The sequence below is a fragment of the Notothenia coriiceps genome, unplaced genomic scaffold, assembly GCF_000735185.1.
Source record: "Notothenia coriiceps isolate Sejong01 unplaced genomic scaffold, NC01 NC01_scaffold00016718, whole genome shotgun sequence".
Lineage (NCBI taxonomy): Eukaryota > Metazoa > Chordata > Actinopteri > Perciformes > Nototheniidae > Notothenia > Notothenia coriiceps.
Genome location: NW_011349419.1, coordinates 55470 through 74293, shown reverse-complemented (window position 1 = coordinate 74293; position 18824 = coordinate 55470). Strand labels below are relative to the sequence as shown.

General features: G+C 42.3%; 1 protein-coding gene across 1 annotated transcript in view; it reads left to right on the top strand.

Annotated features, from left to right (window-relative positions):
* The window catches only part of LOC104949732 (transducin-like enhancer protein 1), a 28122-nt gene extending 10320 nt beyond the window's left edge, over nt 1–17802 (top strand). The window contains exons 7-18 of the mRNA XM_010776145.1: nt 5098–5373; nt 5602–5655; nt 5853–6002; nt 6141–6279; nt 6768–6967; nt 12299–12366; nt 12952–13201; nt 13796–14043; nt 14286–14433; nt 14553–14703; nt 15262–15338; nt 15781–17802. Coding sequence (XP_010774447.1) covers nt 5098–5373; nt 5602–5655; nt 5853–6002; nt 6141–6279; nt 6768–6967; nt 12299–12366; nt 12952–13201; nt 13796–14043; nt 14286–14433; nt 14553–14703; nt 15262–15338; nt 15781–15888 — 1869 coding nt within the window. The 3' untranslated portion in view covers nt 15889–17802. The remainder of the gene's footprint in view (nt 1–5097; nt 5374–5601; nt 5656–5852; nt 6003–6140; nt 6280–6767; nt 6968–12298; nt 12367–12951; nt 13202–13795; nt 14044–14285; nt 14434–14552; nt 14704–15261; nt 15339–15780) is intronic.
* Nucleotides 17803–18824: the final 1022 nt, after the last annotated feature.

Sequence of the window (18824 nt, the reverse complement as noted above, 5' to 3'; positions counted from 1 at the left end):
GGGGGAGGGACATAGGGCAGGGAAAGGGTTCGGAGGGGAGGAGTCACCACCACCACTATCAATTTGTGTTACTCTCAGAAATTCGCGCCCGCGCTAGTCCGGCCACCTTCCCTCTTCTTCCCATTAGCGAGTGACTCCAAATTTATCCGTGTTGTTACGTCCGTTCGACCGCCTACACACACACACACACACACACACGCACACACGCACGCCACCACACGTACACACACACAGACGTACCCACACACACAAGCACTGGGTACGATTTTTCGAGTAAACCTCCTCTTTTTCTTTCTTTGGATTGAAAAGTCTCGTAAAACTAATCCCGTCTTGATTATTGTCCCGTCCGGTTTCGAGACCGGGTTCTCTTAGAAGGATTTGTGTGTGTGTGTGTGTGTGGTTATTATAATGATAGAATTCCTACTTTACGATAGAACCTCTCTTGGGGGCAGCCATTTTTGGTTAGGTTTATCCTTGGTACGTTTCCAGAAAAATAACGTATTCCTCTTTACCAAAATCAGGAGACGTCCCTCGTTACTATTATTATGGTAATTTTACTTACACTCTTTAATCCGGTACGGAGCGTTGTCCACGTCAAGTGGAACTATATAATCAAACTTCACGTCCAGATGAAAATACACCTATGTAAACGAGAAATGTATGATATATCTCGTCCAATTTGAGACATTTATTCCAAAAAAAAAAAAAAAATCCTGAAAATGAAACAATTAGATGTCTCGGTTTTCAACAATTAAAATATTGAAACGTGACGTTGTAAATTACGTTGTAAGTCTGATTTACCAACAATTGAATCCGCGTCTGACACATATACAAAGAAAAGAGACCAACCATTTCGAAGGCTTAGGGTATCTGTAGATAGGTTGACAACGAAAAAAAAATGATATAAGAAGAAACAGAAGTTCAGTTATAACTTCAATAGTAATACAAAGATTACAGTTTAAAAAGGAGTTTATAGACTTCATAGAGTAGACACTCATACCATAAAAAACTCAAGAAACAAATAGACAGACAAACTCCTCAAAATAGAACACAGGCCCGAGAAAAAAAAAAAAAAAAAAAACCAGATACTTCAACCTTACCATGGTACCCATACTCCAGTATCATCACCCAAAGTCGTCCAGTCGTCTATTATGTTTTCTTTCATATCCTTCCAGTATTACTCAAGTATTTACACTATAAATCAATGTATTATTAAGAAATTTGTTCTTCTGAGGTTTAGCAGGAGTCTATAACACAAAGAACTTCGAACATATAAAACACAGACATAGTATAGCAATAATAATACATTATATGATATCATATATTAGATAAATATTAAGACACCTACTTAATAGTAAAATTTAACGCAAAATACTTTCAGCTACAACCGAATTTTCGCTAAGCATAATTTAGTAAAAACAAAAGTAAGCTGTGTAAGGTCCGGTCGGTGGTGAAACATAAAGACACAAGAAAAAGAACACAAACACCAACAAAGACAAGGGGAGACCACGGAGCACCAGCGCTTCCATACGAATACAGACGAGGCCTGTACACCCCGAAAGCAAGTTGGGAAAAGAACAGAAAAATAACACACAACAAATCAACTGTGGTGTGAACCGAGGTCTATCTCGAGTCCTTGGTCAGACTTGGGGGGTCGACTCTCCCACGTCACGAGAAACCAGACAACCACTCCACCCACTCCCCGTGCCCCGGGTAAGAACACACACAAAATACCACAACGACAGAATCTGATGTCCCCTTTAAACATAATACAAAAAAAACACACAATCAACCTTCCTTGCAAAGAAAATTATCAACTCATCCGAAACGAGGGTAAAAGATATCTAAGTAGAATCTTAAATTAAAAATCAGCAACAACAAAAAAAAAAAATATTAATAACACGTTCTTTGCACAGTGTAACACACCGTAAGTTAATAGATTAACTAATCAACCTGTTTCGTTCACAAACAGCTGGTGCTTATTTAAAAGAAGGAAGAAGGCAAAGAATAGACAAACTAGAAGAAACCAACCAATCCGAATTGACTTATGGTCTCTAGTCTTAAAGAAAAAGAAGGCTTGTCGCCCCTTTACATTGTATTAGATTGATTTTTCAAAATGGTGTTATTCTACTTCGTCATGTCAATAAAGTTCTGAATTTTGAATGCATATCTACTCGAGTGACCTTTATCGGGTTTTTGTACAAGATGAAAAATTATATCCTACAAGAAAAGAAACAAAAAAAAATCGTGACCTTCTTGTTCCGCGGTCGGTGTACTCCTGAAAAAAACCATTGCCAGTATAGGGAATTGCAAGAGAATTAGTATATCTGGGTCCCCAAAAGTTTTCACACCACACCAGGAGGAGATACATACATTGTATCTTATCGGCCGGGGGGGGAGGTTCAAAATACGACAATAATAATAATATAATAATAATAATACAACAACAACAACGAATATTACGTCCCCATAAAGTTGAACGTAAGTATTCAACAAAGGTCAATACCTATGAAAATAAATAATACGAGGGAAAAGCGGACAGATGGAAGGACGAGTAAACTAAATAATGAGGCTGACAAAGAGAGGAGAACAGAGCAGAGACACACCACAGAAAAGACACACACATAGATAGCACAAAAGAAAAAGAGAGAACAAAACACAAGACTCATCCGCAAGTGGGAGGAATTTTGTAATTTGTTATGGAAAATTGGAAAAAAAACAAAATTTAATAAACATATTTTTGAGGGGGTGAATGAACCTGATAAGGAACGGGGGGAGATCTTATATCGGGCCATTACCAGAGTGTAAACGAAATAGACTCATATGCACAGATAGAACAATAATATTGTACTAGCGATATCCCCTGTAGCATCCGCTAGCCTTATTACTCACAAAAGAATAACACAACACAAACACCTTGGTAACGACACAAAGAGCACGTCATTAATTAAAGGTAAGATGAGAGATATAATAGATATAACGAAAAAAATAACAAGTTAAGTGAATAGGACCTATGTAAATTATGTCACAATTCAACAACTTGTCAGAAACACCTGAATCGGCAACAAGAAGAGACGATAACAAGTCAGAGAGACAAGTGGAAGAAAAGTCAATCCTAGATCCGTGTAGAATCGACGATCGTGCTGGAGATATAAAGCGGTGCGGCACCAAGAGATTCTGTATAAAAAAAACATTATAAAAGTTGTACCATCCTATTTAGGAATATACGAGGCCGTTGTGGTGGACTTGCGTTGAACGAGAATATGTGAGTGGGATGAAATCAACCCTTGTTACTCAGGACGAAGAAATACGTGTGTCCCTTATTTGCGTCTAGTATGAGACCGACGCTTCGGAATGGCCATGCACGAAACTAGTTTCAGTTACGCCTTTTGGACGTGAGTGTGTCCATGCACCTCCCGCCTTGCCCTCTACTCGTGAGTTGTGTCCCATCCACCGTCCCCCTTCCCTTACCGTGAAAAGTGGTCGGAAGAAACCGTGCCCCTTTGAGCCAGAGGTGTCTGTGTTGTCACCCCGTACAGTAAAATGAGCAGAAAAAGAGCAGGAAACACAGAGTGCGACGCGGAGGGGCACTTCGAGAGACGCGGGCCTCCCCTCAGAACAACGGAGTGATGAACTTTTGGCGCCCGACTATATTGCAAGCCGGTGTGCTCCGGGCGTACCTTTGCGTATTTGCTATTGCCAGGTCCACCAATCAGCCGCTGCTTTGCGACGGACCCACCCGTTTGCAGAAGGGCACGAGCGACGTAAACTCGTCCTCATGTCGCGTCGAATGTCCGGGCCGTATACAGCATGTGCGCAGAAGGTGCCCCCCCCGAAAAGCCCTCGCCAGAGCAAAATGCCTGTGCGAAGACCACGCGATAATCCACACCTCGCCTTATCAAAAAACTATAGTCTAAGCCAAACAAACGCAGATAGCAGGAGCACACGAGGTCGGAATCCATTGAACTGCGGCTGTGCTTTATAGAGTTTAAGTCACTTACCTGGTGACCCGGCGGTTATCCATTTCCTAGATTAGCGTGAGACATAGATTAATTGATCTCTAATACTGGAATATTTCAGAGTCATATGACACTGAGCTTGTGTGTGTGTGTGGGAGAGACTGTGCTAAAAGCGATCAGGGGAGAGACGGAGGGGGGAAATTGCTTATGTTTTGCGGGTCAGTGCTCCTGTGCTCAGCTCACTAAAACCTTTCAATGAAGGGGGGGAGGGAGGGAGGAAGAGGGAAGGGCGTGAAGGAAGGGGGCCTTTGGCAGAATACAGATTTTCAACCCCCCCACCCCTCTCGTTCCCTCCCTCGTCTCTTGTCACCCTTTCTTCTTCTCCACACTCACCCCCTCCCTCATGCTCTCTGTCCTCTAATCTCATCCCCTCCCTCTCCCACTTTTTCTCACCCTCCTCCCCTGCTCTTCTCTGCTATTCCTCCTTCATTTACCCTTTCCCCCCTCAGAGCCCAAGCGCTCGTCCCTAGATGTGTGCACGCGCATGTGTGTTTGTGTATGTTGGATGCACATTTCATTGACAGGCTGAGACTATAATGGACTCAACATGAAGCTTTAATCCATTAACAATAGGATCCGTTGGTCAGGAGGCCAGAGGGGGGGAGCTGTGTGCACGTGTGTGCACGTGTGTTTTTGGGAGCGTGCACGTCTGTGTGTACGTGTGTGTAGAGGGATGCATGAGTGTTATGCAAGTAATACACACATGCATTTAGTTACACACTCACACACAGGCTTTTACAGTTATTTACACACACACACACACACACACACACACACACACACACACACACACACACACACACACACACACACACACACACACTGACTGTGCCATGAGAGGGAGTACTGATAGATTTTAAGAGCCACTTAATGTAATCGTCAGCTTCAGAGGTGTGTGTGTGGGGCTGGCTCTGGTCAAGTGAGAAAAGAGGTTTCTGTTGGAGTGTTAGTGCTGCTTAATTCATGCTACTGTGAACTATTAACCTGTTTGCAAGTAAGAGTCTGTTTTTCTAACCCGACTGAAAAGCTGTTAATTAGTGGTAGATGGATCAGATGGTTTAGAGAGAGTTCATGAAAAATGCCCAACACAGCACAAATGGCAAAATTGTCTCACCTCTGCAAAAAAAAATCTCTTTTTTTCCCCCTCCAAACTATTTTCCTCTTTATCCATTTTCTTTCTACACTACCCATCTTATTTCCTCTGCTCTCCTTCTACTCTCCTCTCTGCTTTCATCTGCAGAGTAACTCATCGCTGCCAGAAAGTCTCAGGAACTCAGATAAGCGACGAAACGGACCCGATTTTCAAAATGACTCCAAGAAACGCAAGGTGGAAGACAAGGACTCGAGCCACTATGTAAGATTTCTTTTTTCTGACTGTATGTTTTTTTGTGTAAAGGGATGTAAGGAAAACAATATTTATCTGTGTAAATTTGCAATCATGTTTTAGTTATTGCACACATCATAATCACACATCAAATGTTAGTATATGTTTCAGTTGGTATTTTTTCAACTTGAATATTCAATTGCTAACTCTTGTAACCTCCTAATTTTAAGTGTGCTAACTGATTGTTGTGGTTTGCAGGACAGCGACGGGGAGAAAAGCGATGATAATTTAGTGGTGGATGTATCGAATGAGGTCAGTATGTTTTAATATTTGTCATTGTGGTTGTTTCCTGTAGGATGAGTGTATAGGTATTACAGTTGTCTGTGGGGAATGGTTTCTTTTAAATGAACCACAATATATTCACAGCTGTCCATGGGATTGTTGCGATCATCATTTAGTGCAGTGCTTATGTTTTCAGGTAGTTAACTGAATCTTTGTCCCTCCACCAGGATCCAGCCTCCCCTCGCGGCACACCTATCCCCTCCCCAAGAGAAAATGGCCATGATAAAGCCCGTCTTCTCAAGAAAGACCCCAGTAGTCCAGCCTCTACTGCGTCCTCAGCCAGCTCCTCCTCCCTCAAGTCCAAAGAGATGGCAATGGTAGGGATGGACAAGACACACTTTCAGCTGTCTCCGCAGATAGTTGAATAGAAGAAAGATGAATTGATTGAAAGGAGAAAACATGTGTCAGTAGTTACATTTCTTGTTTGTTTCTAAATGTCTCTCTCTTTGTGGCAGCGAGACAAGGCAGGCACGCCTGGGTTAAAGTCAAGCACGCCCACACCGAGAGGTGACTCCACCCCTGGTCCCAGCTCCACCCCTGGAATCCGGCCCAGTCTATCAAAACCCCCGTCCATGGAGATGCCACATCCAGCCAGTAAGTCCAGTAGAATAGTTTGTAAATTAATGATATGATGGGTTGAGTTATTTCATGTGCTTATCTTCGCCAGAAGGCAATAAGTATTGTTTTCTGAATTGCCTCCAGGAAAATTTGGCCTCACAGTTAAGAGTCAAAAGGTCTTGGTTAAATGGTGTAGTTGTTAAATGGTGTAGTTCTTTTAGCCTGCTTCTAAAATGATGTTTATAAATCTAATCACCTCATCATCTGATCCTGCAAATAATCTCAATTACGGTCAGAAATACCTAATGCTGGAGTTCACTTTGCACCTAGAGTAAGTAGATACATCTGTAGGGACAAGAATCAGGGTTGTTACAGGTGCTGGAAATCCTTGCTTGAAAAATGCTTTAATTTGACTTTGGAAATTTGAAGAATTGTCACAGACATGCTTAAGGGCGTCCACTTGTGATGGGATCATTGGGGTTGTTACCTGTATTTAATGTGTCTCCCTCCCCTCTCCTCCTCAGCTGCAGGTTTGAGGACCCCTCTTGCTGTACCCGGCCCGTACCCGGGTGCGTTTGGTATGTTGCCCCACGCAGCGGCGATGAACGGGGAGCTGGCAGGAGCAGCCGGAGCCGCGGCCTACGCTGCTGGACTGCACAACATGTCCCCTCAGATGAGTGCAGCAGCTGCGGCCGCTGTGGCAGCGTACGGCCGCTCACCCATGGTGAGTTAAAATGATTTGTGGTTTAGTTAAATGATAATAAAAAAATTAGAATAGATCTTCTGTTACCTGCAAGAAATATTGTGAGATTGTCTTTGTTCTGTTGTTGTACAGGAACATATTTAAACACAAAAGTAAAACTTTTTTTAGAGATGAAGTACAAGTCTGAAAAACAAAATCATTATTTAAAAGGTATTGAGTTTGAAGTCAGTTTTCACTGGAGCATGTTTTGGCAGGAACTCAAGATATCTCATACCTCTGTGAAGTTGCTTGGTAAAGGTGAGACAAGACGAGTCATGCATTCTGCTTTGGCCTTCGTCTTGGCTTATAAGTGTGCTCAACAGTCGCTTCTTATTTGCTGTTCACCCTCAGGCACCCGGGCAACAGTTGTTGTATGCACAGTGCTCCCATCTCAGCCATGAAACCCTCTAACCTGCTCAAAGCAGATTTACAGCGGTTGTATGGTTTATCTTTCCATTTTTTTACGATTGACCTTATTCTACGGAGAGGAAAAGTTCAGTGTGTTGGAGATTTTCATGTGTCCTTGCCATTCTTTCTGCTTTATGACATTTTATTTCAGTTTAGTTCATATTTTGTCTACATACTGAGTTTCTTCCAGGAAAGTGACTGATGCATACATTTCACTTTCCTTTCTTTCCTTCATCTACCTTTTTAGAACTCAAATAACTGAAAATCAGAATTACATTTACTTCATATTAATGTTTTAGCAGATTAAAAGATCAGGAAGTTTAGGGGTGGGGTTATGTTTGATTACTGGAAAGTGTCAATAGTTACACAGCTGTATTTTCTCTCATCTGTGCGATTATTTGAATATTTATACAGTGCTGGTTTGCATTTCGTTCAATCAACTCATTTCTCTTGACTGTATTTGCATAGTGTTCATTACGCTGTTTAAATAGGTTTAGTAGGCTCACAGCTGTGTCTGTGTCTGGGCAACACTTGATAGAAAGTTTGTGTGTGTGTGTGTGTGTGTGTGTGTGTGTGTGTGTGTGTGTGTGTGCACACACACACACACAGGCAGGCATGGGGGTTGAGGCTAAAAGACTGTTTCGTTGTTTTGCTTTCATTCATCGGGGCAGGACGCAAAGAGTGAAGGATGGATAGAGAGAAAAAGAGAAGGCAGGGGCTCAGGAGAGGAGGAGTGGGTTAGTCAATTAGGTGAGATAAAAGTCGGTTTGACCTTCAGCACTCCTTCCATCCCTGCTGAGTTGCCTCCTGTGCCCCCCTTTTCATCCACCTCCTCTCCTTCCTCCTCCCTTCCCCGTGGCGAATCAGTGAGCTTGGATTCCCGCGGCTACTGTCTGAGGAGGCAATAATGATGTTTTGGAACACAAAGGCATTTCACGCTCAGACGAGCGCCTGATTTGGTGTGAAAGAGAGAGCAGGGCTGCCAGCCAAACTCTCTCTCTGACCCTCTTCTCTCTTTCTCCTCTCCTCTCTCTCCTCAGCCGCCTCACTCCCTCAGCAGACCTGACAGTGCAGGCAGCAGCTGGGGCTCTCAGCTCGCACCCCCCTTGCCTTCCACTTCTCCGTCATTCCTCCTTTTCCTCCCTGTCTCCCTCCCCCCCGCTTCTCCCACCACATCCTCAGGCTCTGGGCTGTGATCCCAGCTGTCAGTATTGTTCAGTGTTTGACCCCAGAGGGAGGGGAGTGTGTGTGTCGGTGTGTGTGTGGGGGGAGAATATGTGTTCACCAACTTGTATACTGCAGCAGCTTGTTGAGGTGGTTTGAACCCAGACACTGAAGGAACGGTCCCATCTGTTGAAGACTTTAATAGGGTCATAAATCTCTATTAATTAGATACAGAGTGCTATTGATTCTTTACCTATTGGCGGCCCAGTGTCATTCACTGACATTTGAGATTTTCGGTGTCGGCGTCAAAGTTACTAAGGCTGGAGCCACACGAGGACGATAACGCAAACAAACCGAATCTGATATCAAAAAACTATTCCGTCCACACGCAATAGGCACCAGAAGCGTGTCCGTTAAAACGAGACCGCTCGAAAGCGCTGGAGACGCTGTAGTACATATGCCGGGCCTGTAAGTGGCGCTGTACTCCTGCCACAAATGCAGCGAGCACGGAGCCGTTTGGCCCCCCCAGAGCGTTTCGTTCGCAGATCTAACCACCTTGGGACCCGTTATCGTTTTATGCGTTTCCATGTCGGCCTCGTGTGGCCGAACCGTCTATATCAGCGGTTTTCAAAGTGTGAGGCGCGCCTCCCCTGGGGGGCGCCAGAGAGCTTCAGGGGAGGCGCAGCGTGAGACACAAAAGAACGAGAAAAAGACGAGTAAAATGACAATTGCCCACTTGTTGCTGTCTGTGGAGACCGAGTTTCCCCACCTCGCCAAAAAGGCTGTAAAAGTGCTCATTCCCTTCCCCTCCACCTACCTGTGTGAGTGCTCATTCCCTTCCCCTCCACCTACCTGTGTGAGTGCAGGTTTTCCGCATTGACTTTGATCAAAAGCAAGTACCGGTAAAGGCTGCAGCCAGAGTATGATCTGCGTTTATTCCTGTGTGCATCAAACACGCAGACTCATTGTTCCCACTAAAGTAGGGGTGAGTGTAATAAGGAGGCAAAGTTGACGTTCAGTGTGTTGCCGGGAGCATATAAGGATTTATCCACCATGTTGAAAATGTTAAAAAAAATATGTCTTGAGAACACGGCGTGCGGAAATATACGGGTCGTGCTGCAGCTAGATGTGCCTGTCCTCTGTAAGAAGGTGTCGGCGACTGACATGCAAGGAAGAACGGCTGTCCACAGGCTGTTCCAACTTTAACAACTGTATTAACTTCCAGGGTAGTGAATTGAACATGCAATTGTAATTGGGTGTGTGGTATATTTTCATGCACGGACACGCATGTTCCACAACACACAAACTGAACAACACTCAATTTTCCGATCGCTACCAGGTGTCCTTGCGATCTTGTTATAATACAAGTGCACGTTCCATTACTGATGCAATTATGGTTGAGGACCATTCGGGCTTGATCTAGAGGGAGTGCAAGCGAATAGTCCAAGTATAGTGGGGGAGTTCTATACAATATGTTTAAAACATAAAAATAAAAAAGGTTTAAAAAAGTTATTGTTTAATGTTTTAAGGAGGTGACGCTACTCAGCCAATCAATCGTGCAGTTCAGCACGATGATTCAAACACCACACACGAGACGAGACAAGAGAGAAAACAGTTCGGAAGTAATTTCAATGGCGGAAAGGTTAGACAGCGAAATGGAGCATTTTAATTAAAACATGTTTCTTACTGGGACCTCTTTGAAATGCAATGAATACCCCTGCATTATAGCAACAACAACAACAATAATAATAATAATAATAGATAAATACATAACAGCACATAATAATTGGGAGGCGCGGCTATTCTTATGTTCTCTGAGGGGAGGCTCACCTTACCCACACTTTGAAAACCCACTGGTCTATATGATGTATGAGAACCTGTGGCGGATATGACCGTTACCGTCTCATGTGGCTTGGGCCTTGCATGTCCAGTGCGTGCATGGTGGCGCATCCTCTATTAAAAATGTGAACATGTTTTTGCTATTCCAGTGAGGCTCATCTTACTATTTTTAAGTCTTGAAATAGAACATGTACTGCTTCAATTTTGTTGGTAACCTTTTAAGTTAGAGTATGTACATTCCACCGCTGATTGGGAAGAATAAAGAAATTCTGATTCTGGTATTTCAAGTTTAAGCCTACAATACCAAGAAAGATCAAACGAGTAAGAACGGAAGAAAGGAAGAACAATTAATGTCTGTGGTCGACAAACACTTGCTTTGTTCAACTAATCAATTATAAATTGAATCCACACTGTGACACGTTTCATTGCACAATAATTTATACAAAAGCACCAGCCTCTGTCACATTGCCTAAGCTGCCCATCTATGTACAATTTGGTGGCAAAGGCCTGACTCAACTTTAAGCTGAAACTTGTCTTCCGGTCATACCACACATTTCTTTGTTCGCTCTTTTCTCCCTGTTGTCTAAGCGCAACACCTATCCCACACCACGGTGGTGCCCCCGTGCCCCTCACCCTCACCCTGCCGGGCCTGCACCACCTCTCAGCTGGAGGGGTTCAGCCTTGGTCTCCTGGCTCTATCTGGAGCAGCTTGGTTGGTGTTCCTCCAACATGTGGGGAAAGAAATGGGTGATAAAAAGCCCCACATGTCCGGCAGACATGTGCAGCCCTTCAGGACCGAGCACCTGAGAGTGTGAACGGAAAAATCAACCCCCCCAACAGAACACCACATGAAAAATACGAAAGTGGTGCTGGCCTGGAAATTGTGAATAAACAAAATGATTTAATCACGAATCGCTTTTTAAGCCAACATCGATTTCATTAAAACTGCAATTTAAAATGATGTTCTCAACGATGTGTTTTGTTGTTACTTAGTAATTTCATATTATTCGAATTTGGGTGACCAAAATAGTTTTGGACTGCTTCTAACTCATGTCTTGTGAGACTGGTTGGGTCTTGCTTGTTTAAAGGATATTATTAAATGTAACTTTCCCATATAATCATTATGCTTCCTTTCTTTCTTTTGTTTTCTGCTCTGCTGAACACCCAACTCTATGACCTCTACCCCATGTTACACATTTCCAATTGCAATAGACCGAGAGCCCGGGCACAGTAAGTCTCCCTGCTTTCTGTAGCCAATGGTTTACTGTTCTGACAAAGCACTCAGTGATATCTGTCCTGTCTCTCTGATGAGGATACTTCAGTTTTGGGGCAGTTTGACTTTGTTCTTTGATGCATTTTTGCATTCAGTTTGACTTGAGCCTCAACAGTGGATTAGTTGTTTTAGCTCAGTTGATAAGATGTCTATGGGATTGAAAGCTTACTAACCAGAGAAAAGAAACCATTATACACAGTCTGCTCTAAGTTAACAACATTTTAGTCGGAATAGTTGCATTAAATGTTGCAGTGCAAAGTTAATAATTAAACAATTTTNCTGTTTAAATAGGTTTAGTAGGCTCACAGCTGTGTCTGTGTCTGGGCAACACTTGATAGAAAGTTTGTGTGTGTGTGTGTGTGTGTGTGTGTGTGTGTGTGTGTGTGTGTGTGTGTGTGTGTGTGTGTGTGTGTGTGTGTGTGTGTGTGTGTGTGTGTCACATGTACTGAAGGTTGTGCCTCTGTTTGCTTAAACTCGTCATTCAGAAAGGGAGTGTGTGTCTGTTTGCTTTGTGCTCACAAGTATTTGTGTTCTGTTCATGGGTTAATATTGACCTGTGAGCATTTTGCAATTGCCAATGGGTGTGTGTTTGCACTGTGATCATAAAATGTCTGTGTTCTCTTCTCAAGGTTGGTTTTGATCCTCATTCTCACATGCGAATGCCTCCCAGTCTGACAGGAATCCCAGGCGGCAAACCGTAAGTGTGAATGTGGTAGGGCTGCACCATACATCTATCCAGTAGTCGCATCGCAGGACCTGCTGTGTGGACTTAATGTCTTCTGTGTGTCATTGCTCTACGATGATGTCCACAACTCGACCAATCAGTCTTTAAACACTGAGCCCAACTCGTTAACCTTGCTTTGTGGGTGTGGCTCATGTCAACACCCTTCATATCTGTTCGACTATTGAGTAAAATATTTTAAAGTTTAATGGAGCACAAAAGCTAGCTTCTTAATGTCACTTTAAAGTGTATCAGATAGATTTTACTTTTAAATGAAGCCACATTTTTTTACTTTTAATATTCCTGTATTTTTTCAAGTTGCAATATGTATCAAGGAAAAATGCAACGTCAGTATTTTCCAATATTGTGAAGCACTAGTTTGCAGTTGCTTGTTAGTTTGATGACTTATTGCCTGAAGCCACATGGATGAACCTTTATGTAAACCTCCTCTCAGGCACAGCTTTCTTGTCTCTTTTTATTTTACCCTGTATTCTGTTATTATCCGTCTCTTTCATCTTTCCATCATGTATAACCGTCTCTCCTCCTTCTTTGTGTTTTTAGGGCTTATTCTTTTCACGTGGCAGCGGATGGCCAGATGCAGCCGGTACCTTTCCCCCCGGATGCTTTGGTTGGCCCAGGGATCCCTCGCCACGCCCGTCAGATCAACACACTGAACCATGGAGAGGTGGTGTGCGCCGTTACCATCAGTAACCCCACCCGACACGTTTACACAGGAGGGAAGGGCTGCGTCAAGGTCTGGGACATCAGTCACCCCGGAAACAAGAGCCCAGTGTCACAGTTGGACTGTCTGGTGAGTGTATATATAATACTGTATAAAGTGGAGCGAGAACAACTATCATTTCTTCATTAAGGTGCATGTCTTTTAAAAGGCCAAATATGTTAATTTGACCTGGTTTTCCATAACTAACACAAGACAACCGTCACATGCAATATTGTAGACAAAAAAAAAATGTCTTATTAAAAAAAAATATTTTCATTTTCTGTCACTCTCTCGCTGTCAAACACAGTTGGTCTCTGGAAGATTGTGCTACTATAAAACACAGAGTTTGTTGTTGGTGGGTTGGGTTGTTTATTTGTTTATGTTGGGCAGTGTTGATTGGCTCTTCTAATGGCAACCATGGAAGCCACTGATCCATCAGTAATGAGCACAGTCAGGGGAACTTGCCAAAGCAAAACTGCATTCTTAATTGTTTACCTGTGCTGTGATTTTCATCTGGTAATGATAAGAAATAATTAGTTTGGTGTGGGACTAAGGTCATCAGCCTTTATCGACTCGGAGAGAGAAACCTTTTTGATAAAAAGTATTAACAAAAAATTGACGATTGTAACGACTTTTCTTTATGCAAAACATTAAATATATAAACTTTTATGTCTGCCACCCCAGAACCGAGACAATTACATCCGCTCTTGTCGTCTCCTGCCTGACGGTCGGACGCTGATAGTGGGAGGTGAGGCGAGCACGCTGTCAATCTGGGATTTGGCCACGCCCACTCCCAGGATTAAAGCGGAGTTAACATCATCGGCGCCGGCATGCTACGCTCTGGCCATCAGCCCCGACTCCAAGGTCTGCTTCTCTTGCTGCAGCGACGGAAACATCGCAGTCTGGGATTTACACAACCAGACACTGGTTAGGTAAGAGAGATCTTCAGTCTGAGTTTGTTCTCCATTCACCCATCCTCCACACTTTGGACCCTCCTTTATAACCACACTCTCAGCCCTGGCTGTTTGGCTGCTGATACAAATATTCTTAGAGATTCACATTTTGGTAGTCTTTGATGCTTAACAATGGCCCAGGCAATCTCTCCTCCTCAGTATGACTTTTTTCAAACATGTATTTACTTATTTAACTCAGAAAGTATGTGTGTATACTGCAGGCAGTTCCAGGGCCACACAGATGGAGCCAGCTGTATTGACATCTCCAACGACGGCACCAAGCTGTGGACCGGAGGCCTCGATAACACCGTTCGCTCCTGGGATCTGAGAGAGGGACGGCAGCTGCAGCAGCATGACTTCACATCACAGGTACACACTCATATCTCTATTTAATTACTCTTTTAAACATTTAAATGAGTGTCTCCAGAAAGACTGAATTAAATGTCAGCAGCCGTTCCAATGTAACATTTCCTGTCTCTTGTGTCCAGATCTTCTCTCTCGGCTACTGCCCGACAGGAGAGTGGCTCGCTGTGGGGATGGAGAGCAGCAACGTGGAGGTCCTTCATGTCACCAAGCCTGACAAATACCAGCTCCACCTGCATGAGAGCTGTGTGCTCTCCCTGCAGTTTGCCTCCTGTGGTAAGCAACTGGCTGTCTGGATCTCAGTAGATTTAGCTCTCGGTTTATACATTTTGTATGGCTTTGTAGTCTACCTGAAAGGAATACTCCATCTACAAAATGACGATTAGTAAACCAATTACTCTCCCTGTGTAAAAAGACGTTTTGTCTCTTTGGCGAACAAAGAATCAAATAAACAGAGATAAGTCTTAATTAATTAAAGGTAATGGGCCTTGAGTTTCAATACATTAAAACTATATCAAAACATATGTTTGTAAAATTCTCACACAACTTGTGCATTATGATCCTAGTCTCATTTACCCAGACACACACATTACCTTCTCTGTTTTTGGAATCTTTGTTTACTTTGGAGGAAAAAGTTTTCTACGAGTCCTCAAAGTCACACGGTCTGAGTATTTGATGTAGAAATCCTAATGTTGTGGGTAAAGTATTTCTTGAAAACCATCTTTTAAAATTACAAGTTGAAATTGGTGCTAGAGGCAGGCAGGAAATTCATTATTTCTATTCTATTCCCCCTGCGATATTGTGGTAGTGCTAATGTGTTTTTCCTCTACCCAGGTAAATGGTTTGTGAGCACAGGAAAGGACAACCTGCTGAATGCGTGGAGAACACCCTATGGAGCCAGCATATTCCAGGTTGGTACATTCATCACATCATTTATTAATTTATTAAGGAGATGAAAAACCTTCCACCAGCAAAGCATTCAGTGCAATATATAACTTGAAACCATACAGTTCTGTGTTGTCCTTAAAAAGGGCATTTTCTACTTTGACCAGTGAAAGTTACAAACATGCCTGCTGTTTGTATTATGCATTAGAATATAACTTTTAGTGTGGAAACCCATCCTGTCTCATTTACTGCATCAGCACGTACCCCTGTAACAACGCTATTAAACTTGTTGTGATAGTTATTGATCTTTTCAATCATTCAGCAATATTGATTCCACAAAGAGTATAGTTTTACTTTTTTAGAGCTGTAAAACCTTTAGTACTGTATTTCAAGCAGGGTATAGTCTTTTTCTTTCTTCATTTGTGACTAACCTTTTTACCCGTTCTATGTATCCTTCTCTCTCCTCAGTCTAAAGAATCCTCCTCGGTGTTAAGCTGTGACATATCTGTGGACGACAAATACATCGTCACTGGTTCAGGGGACAAGAAGGCCACTGTTTACGAGGTCATCTACTAAAACTACGAAAAAAGAGAGCAAGGACATTTGTTCTTTCCAACACATCCGATATGTTTCTATACATTTTCAAGTGGAAATCATAAACATGAGTGACCTCGATGGCACATTCTGTTTACTGTTACAACTGCTGAGGAGACGCAGAAAGGAGACAAACATTTTACACGCACATATCTGTTGTGTATGTAAACATGACTCCATATCAGCTGGGAATGAACTGGAGCAGCTGGGTGTTTAATCGAAGGAGAGGAACTATTTGGATGTTATCGTCTCTGCTGCTTTCTGCTACACGCTGCACTGGAATCAGTTACAGGGACCAAACAATCACTGAACCAAACGCATTGTTGTGACTGGGACCAGCTCTCTGGAGAACACGGCACTGACCTTTAGATTTTTAAACACTTGATTCGGTGTCGCGACAGCGGGCAGAGACCCTAGAAGGAACACTCAAAACAGATGCTTGAATATGGAAACAAATGTCAGACTGAAAGAGGAGAATGTGGACCGAAACTGACAGAAATAGAGAGACGGAGGAGGACAGAACATGTTGGTTTGTATTTTGTTGCAAACAGACCTCTCTCACAGCCGGGTCATCTCTCCACTTTGACTCTTTGACATTAGAACCTCAGTTTGCTGTTTGGATACACCTACACTGTCTGAAAAGAACTGTTTCTGTCAGTGAGACCTCACTCACTAAACTGCACTGTGGAGGAAGCTGTCCACCTACATGCTGGGCACACACACACCATCACTGTTTAAACACACTGAACCCGCTGACCTGTCTAACATCAGTCTTTTTCAATCAATTGTTTTTTGTGAAGGGTTGTTTTGAACCTCATGAGGCAAAGTATGTTTTCATCATTCTTACCCGTTTTAGATGCCACCACACACAAAATAAATAGCTTACAAACAAAATAAGCTTTCAAGCATGTTGCTACAGAGGGCAATTAGTGCAAAACTGGAAGGAAAAACAGTTACGTCGATTTAATTAATCCTCAAATTGCATTGATCGACTTTGTTATGCTTTTAGGAGAACCACAGCGTGTTTCATCAGATGCACATGACGGCCCCAGCTTTACTCCAACTATTACTGAATTTACCAGGAAACAATTCAGACCCTCAGAATTGATAATTGGTCTCCTGTTTGATTTACAAATTGATATTGTTTATTGACCCCCTGCTGCAGTTAAATTGCCTGTGTTCCCTTTCACCATAGGTTCATTGGTTGAGTCTATAATGATTAAAAGGAAAAGATCATGTAAAATGCCCCATTAATTTAAAACATTATAACCCCCCCTGCCTTTATCACTCTTTCAAACACATGATGTCTTACTGTATGGATGGTTGACCACGCTTCATAAACAGGGACCAACTACTTCTAAGAAGATCCTCTTGACAAATGAATTAACCTTGTGTTCAAACAAGTGAAAAGTCCTGGCAAAAAAAAAAAAAAACATCTCAAAAACAGAATTGCCTTTTTTTATTTTTTTTAATACTGTTTCTGTTAATTTTCTTGAATGTGGTACACTTGTGAAATTGCCTTGAAAAGTACAACTGTCATGTTTTGTCTTTACAAAGTTGAGGATAACAAGCAACAATCAATTATTTGTCCAGATGGATCTACAGAGAGAGATTCAGTTATATTTCAGCTTCAGGAAGGAGTTGCAGACATTTGAAACTCATTAATGTCATGACCTTGTGCTTGTTTTTTTTTTTCAGTTTCTTCTCTGTTGAATGTTTGTAAAAATGTATATATATGTTTTTTTCTTACAGGACATGCTTTAGAAATAACAAACTGTTTTTGTATGTCTTTTACACGGAAAAGAAACGTCTAATCAGGAGAAATACTAAATGGTCTTAATGCTAGCTAATCTAAATTGATTTAAATATCTAGACAATAAATGTGTTTTTTTGTAACTGGAGTGGTCTTTGACTTTCTGGGTTGGACACGTTAGGACACAATGATACAAATATTTTAGATCCATTACAGATAACCGGTGGAGGCTTTCAGAATCCACATTGGAAACAGAAATAGATTTAGATTCCAGACATTAAAAAAACATGGTTAAAGTGAACTAGTGCCTTATCCTTCCTCATGGAAGTATGACTGAACTTATAAATGCTCAGTTGCCAACAGAGGATAAAAGCTGCCCTCAACTGGCTTTGAAACAAAATGCATTACTTATTACAGCATAAAGGAGTAAATAGACTTCTGCATCACATCAGATCAGAACTGTTAATCCCTATTGTAATGTTACTTTCCATATTAAGGTGTTATCAATCTGAATGCACACACACACACACACACACACACAAAACCTCAGCTGGAGATATGTGCGACATGAGGTTTCAGGTAGACATCAGGGGCCGTATTCACAAAGCATTTTATCTTACCGCTAGGAGTGCTCCTAACTCGCGCTAAAACATTTTACGTAGGAGTTTTTTTCTTAAAAGTTATTCACAAAGCCGCTGAGACCTACTCATACTAAGGATAAATCACTAAGAGTGAACTAAGAGTGACGCGCCGTTGCTATGGATGACGTCGATTCTCGTGCATGAGTTTAGAAGCGGTCAGTACGGTGATTGGTTGTTCAGAGTAGGCGGTCTCGGTGAAACTCATCCGCAACATCCCACAAACGAGCCCACTAAATCACCGAAAAACAAGGAAATAGCCTAGGCTAGAAATGTATTCCTATCAAATAGTTATGGACAGTGCAGTTAGCAGAATACACGCATGATGACAAGTTTGTGCAGACCACGATAATGACGTTGTATATGCACGTTAAAGAGAGAGAGCGAACAATAAAAATACGTAAATTGCATTAAATCGAGGAGGCAATTAAAAGCACCCTGCAAACTATTATCCAATGAGCATATTTCCAGCACTTAAACACTTTCAATAACAGCCCATACCGCCGTTCAAGTCCCCCTATCATGAT